The sequence below is a fragment of the Saccostrea cucullata genome, unplaced genomic scaffold, assembly GCF_032062105.1.
Source record: "Saccostrea cucullata isolate Sc308-1 unplaced genomic scaffold, CSIRO_AGI_Scuc_v1 ctg11625, whole genome shotgun sequence".
NCBI lineage: Eukaryota > Metazoa > Mollusca > Bivalvia > Ostreida > Ostreidae > Saccostrea > Saccostrea cuccullata.
The window spans coordinates 15,001-20,256 of record NW_026922611.1 but is presented as its reverse complement, the minus strand read 5'-3'; the positions used below and the strand labels follow the sequence as shown (position 1 = coordinate 20,256).

General features: G+C 33.4%; 1 protein-coding gene across 1 annotated transcript in view; it reads right to left on the bottom strand.

Annotated features, from left to right (window-relative positions):
* Nucleotides 1-1,535: 1,535 nt before the first annotated feature.
* Nucleotides 1,536-5,256, bottom strand: part of LOC134262079 (uncharacterized) — a gene marked incomplete at its 3' end in the record, with an annotated part of 9,000 nt that continues 5,279 nt past the window's right edge. The window contains exon 4 of the mRNA XM_062744469.1: nucleotides 1,536-1,653. Coding sequence (XP_062600453.1) covers nucleotides 1,536-1,653 — 118 coding nt within the window. The remainder of the gene's footprint in view (nucleotides 1,654-5,256) is intronic.

Below are 5,256 nucleotides of genomic sequence, written 5' to 3'. Positions count from 1 at the left end.
GGCTAAAAACCAAACATGTCATTCTAAATTATTCAAAACATGATACGCCTGAAGCTCACTTATTGTGGAAAAAATATCCCGAAAACCCAAGATATACCAACTGTATATATATGTAAAAACTGTAACGTATTGTTGAAAGCCAATGACCTCTTCTTTGGAAGGAAAGTTTAACTATTATAATGATTAAGGCAGTCCGATCCTCAGGTTATGAAAATCGGCAGTTAATTGAAATGCTCCAAAAATATTATCTACTTTCGTAAAGTAATGTGTATTTACCTATAATATTTCTTCAAACTTCACATTACAGTTACCGGTAATCGTAATACAGAGGAAAAATTATCTAGCCTCAAATACATTTTCAGGAAATGCAAATGAAAAGCACCTGCTATGCAATTTTTCATTGTAAATTATTGAAGAAAAAAAATATTTATCTAACAAATAAGCATATGTCTGTAGTGTAAAAAGCATGTGCTATCATTGGGAGACATCAAATATCACTTCAAATTTCATATCATGATATGGTTAACAAGCTTGGCAATTTAAGCAAGGTTGAAGCAAATTCGATTTATCTAAAGATTATTAAATACTTTTAGGGGACACAAATGTCAACTTTTTCCCAGTTTTTAGATTACGAAAAACAGTTGCGTGAAAAAATTATTGCTCGAAAAGATTTGAATTTCAAGCTTAATTTTGATTCTTTTTTGATTAAATGATAATTTTTTAGAGTTATCCTTTTTGGATGGGGAGTGGATACTCTTAAGGAAATCAGCTACATAACTTCATCTACTTTTATTTTTAGTTGTTCTATTTAATTTGTGTTTAGTATTCTAGACACGTCTCCTGCGGTTAAAGCTCAGTCAATGCTTCTTGAGATAAACACATATGTATGGATATAAATGTCTCCATTTTATCCCTTAGAGTCAAACCTGATGAGATTTCCTCTGTCTTCCACGTTCAACACAAATCTAGCGATAAAATATCTAGCTTATTTGTATACAATGGTGTCTTCCAATTTTCCTTTAAAATAAAAAATCATCTATGTAACTAATTCATAACCAATTTATAACTATAACTAATTTAACTAATTTATAATATTTTACATAATTTTTCTAATTTAAACAAAATGGCAAACGTTTGTCAAATCGGTATTTGTCACCTCACTTGATGCCTGGTAAAAAAAAGGGGGGTAGATGATATATGACAAATAACACCTGATGGTGTAATACCAACAAGAAACTTCACGGTTGTGTGGTGTTTATAATTATATATGTTAAACTTTGATTTTCAAGATTTGAAGATCTCTGTATAAAAAGCTCTATACAGTCAAGTATAACTCAAACAGAAGAATACTTAACTTTGATAGATAATGGCATGGTTCTGTCTATAGTATCTCGGGTAGGAAATGGGTTAAGAGACTTAAGTTCAGAGAGTTAAGAAATCCAGGTTGAAAACTTTTTTGAAAAAGTACTCTCTGAAATACAAAATCTGTAAGCTATGTCTGATGTGAATAGGCCGAGTCTTAATCTGATGAGTACAGAAAATAACTGGTCGATCAGTCCCAATGAGCCTGTTGATACCCTCTGTCTGTCTGAATCCTGGTCTGTGTTGGAACCAACCCAATACCTCATTCTCTCTGCCTTAGGTCTCAGGAAACTATCATTAAAAATATTTATTATTGTCAGAATTACAGTATTTAACTAGATGCTGTCATGAGACAGTAATACCCGCACTAAGGTGTTTGCCTCTAAATGCACACTTCTTCATATTGGGCTTTACCACGGAAAAAGTCAATATAATTCAATAACTTACATAATACATGTATTCTTCAAATTGAGCATAATATGCTCAGGTGACCATGTAGCTGCAGATCTGCAGCGTTATGGTTTTATATATTTGTCTTTGACCATAACGCTACAGATCCCCATATGCAAAAAAGGTGCAATTTACGGTGCAATATTTTTTGCGCACTTTTGGGCAGAATTTCTCCACTTTCTAGCATTGGTCAATCAACTACCTTTCACTCCCTAATTTTAGACACATTCTGTAGTCAAAATGTACATTTTTTCCACCTCTCAGCCATTTATAGTCATCTCTACAGGCAATAAACTCGCTTGATGTGAATTTTATGCAATCTAACAAATAATTTTAATCAAGCGAGTTTATCTCGTGTAGAGACGACTATAAAAGGATTGGAGATGGATAAAATATACAGATTAGTTAAATAATGTGCCTAGAATTAGGGGGTGAAAGGTAGTAAATTGACCGATGCTTGAAAGTGGAGAAATTCTCCCCAGAAGTGCGCAAAAAAATATTGCACCGTAAATTGCACCTTTTTTTGCATTACAGGATCTGTAGCTTTATGGTCAAAGACTAATATATAAAACCATAACGCTATACAGATCTGCAGCTAGTGACCATGTGACCCATGGGCCTCCATCTTATAGGTATTTCATATTCTTTATTCATTACCAGTCGGAAATTAAACAACAGAATTAAATTAATGATGTAAATTAGGTTTGATAAGGGGGGGGGGTGGCACATAATTGGAACTTTTAAATATATTTTATCATATAGATTAACAACAAATAATATTATTCAAATTAATGTAAAGCGTTTTTGATGAATTTTTCAAAATGTGCAAAGTTTATTTATATTTGATTAGGCAGAAACTTCTTGAAAGCTGCCATATACACAATCAATTTAGTCAACCCCGACCCCTCTCCCATCAACACACACAAACAAACACACCTTATTTGCCTGTTTTTGGAAATAGGCCTAGATGGCAAAGTTAAAATAAAACATCTTTTGTAAATGATAATTTTTAATTTGTTCTTGCACTATACATGTATCTGAACACCTGCATCACATTGGGCTTGCGTCACGTACCCATCTTAAGTACTAGTTTTACCACTGGCATTATCATTTTAGATTTCACTGCACGTGCAGTAGGCTACTAGTGTGCATCATTGCATCTAACGTTATGTCAGTAGGAATTATTTTATTTTGTGTTTTAACTGGATTATATTTCATGAAGATAACAGTGCCTAAATAATGACAATCGGTAAGTACAAGTTTTGGTATAGATTTGGGTAAAATAGTCTGAAATGCAAACAGTTAGGTTAAGCATTGGATGACCTTTGATCCTTTAAACTTACAATAGACGAATTTTACATTCTGAAGAGTTATCCCCCGTTATCAACGTTACATTCAGTTACAAGATCCAGAATTTTTTTTCTGGGAGGGAGGTGGGGGAGGGGGTTCCAGACCAGAATTAGCCTGGTTCCCTGTCCCTGTTTTGCTTTATATACTCCGCGTCACTAGGGCCAGGTGGAGTACAATGGAATCCACCTGGCTCTCCTGCCTTGGCAAGGATGAGACAGGGGACAGGCTAGACCAGAATTTCCTGAGAAGCAAAAAAAAAAAAAAAAAGAAGTTATGGTTGGGTCTGTTTTCTAGGGTGGAGGGACACTTAGGGCATCCAAAGTCATTTTTATTTCCTCCAGTATATATTATATTCAAGCAAATTCCAGGTGGGGGGGTTGATGGGGCAATCTACAAATCCACTTACCTGTCCCTGTAATGACAAATGATCATGTGACTCCTAAATAGTAGGAAACTTTTTCCATTTCACTATATATAATTTTGTTTCTTGTGTTATTATGTTATGTAAATTTAATGGTATAAAGGTTATGAACCCCTAGAGGTCATCCCCACTCTCCTAATGAGCTGAATTGTTCATAATATGACTGCATTAAATTGAATAAAAGTGCATCAATGATAAGATTACTTGACATTTTATTCATGAATTTGTGTCAACCTATCTTCCTAGAATTAGGAACGAAAATCATTCAGAGACGGACCACATTAAACTATTTGTATTAACATTTTTTTTAAATGTAAAAACAAGTAGTAGTTTGCATACATGAACATTGAACAGGGGTCTGGGAAGGGGTGAGGGGAAGGATCGAGTTAATATTTCTTTATATACGTCTTAATGGTTGAAAACTCCTAAAATGAATGTTGACCTCAAATCTAACTTGTCCTCATTATTTTTCAAGTGGTGGTGTCTCCATATGAGTGAAAAATACCTGAGAGGGATGTTTAACAACAAACAAAATGACATAAAAACACAATATTGATTTGCGTTAAGAAATATGCAGGGGATTTTTTCCATCATAAATCTTCTTCTCAAGAACAGCAAGGGCATTATTGTCCCCCATTTTGGGGAAAGGGAGGGGACATTAAATCTCATTTGTCTGTCAGTCTGTCCATCTTATTTACAGCTAGTATGTGCATCTGTCACAATAAATTTAACCTTGGTCATAACTTTTGAATAATAAGAGATTGTGCTTTCATATTTCACATGTACATTACCACAAAACTTTCTAAATATACTATGATTTTTTAACCGAAGTGAGACCTTGACCTTAAAGTTTTACCGACTTTCCAAAAAATAACATTTTAAATTGATCATTTTGAAAGAGAAAAGAAGGGGCATTCAAATTATACATGTTTATATTACATGTGAAAGACTTTTCTAAATATATCTTGACTTTTGACTCTGTGACCTTGACCTAGAAGTTTAACCTACTTTTCAAAAATATTATATTGTATATATAACTTTTGATTCAAAAGAGATAGGACTTTCATATTTGACATGTACATTACCTGCAACAAAATGTTTCAGAGCATGCTATGATTTTTCCCCTTTGACCCAATTTCAAAAATTGATATATGATAGGGGTTCATATTTGACACACAATCTGCCATAAATTATGGCATCCCATTCACTAAAACACAGAAAGCAGAGGACCACAATTCTTTGAATTTGCTTGTATAATCTTGATAGATGGAAACATCCTTATATAATGTAGATTCAATTTTTTTATGCCACACCATGATTAGGAATACATACATGTATAGTTTTTGTCATGTCCGTCCTCCACCCTTCCATCTGTCTTTCCATCGGGCTCAATGAAACTTTTTAGATATTTTTATCAAAGTTCATATGTTGATGCATACTGATGTAAATATCCAACTGCAGCAATATTTTTTGACTTTGACTTTTCCTTTGACCTTCACTTAACTTTTCTTTAAATTAGTGTTTAGCTTTATTTTAAAGAAACCGTTCAAGTTGTGTAATGAAAATTCACATGATGATACATACTGATGTAAGCTTTACAATGCTTCACTCTTTTTTACCTTGACCATTCCTGTGACCTTGACCTCACTTTTTTATAATTAATGTCTAGATCA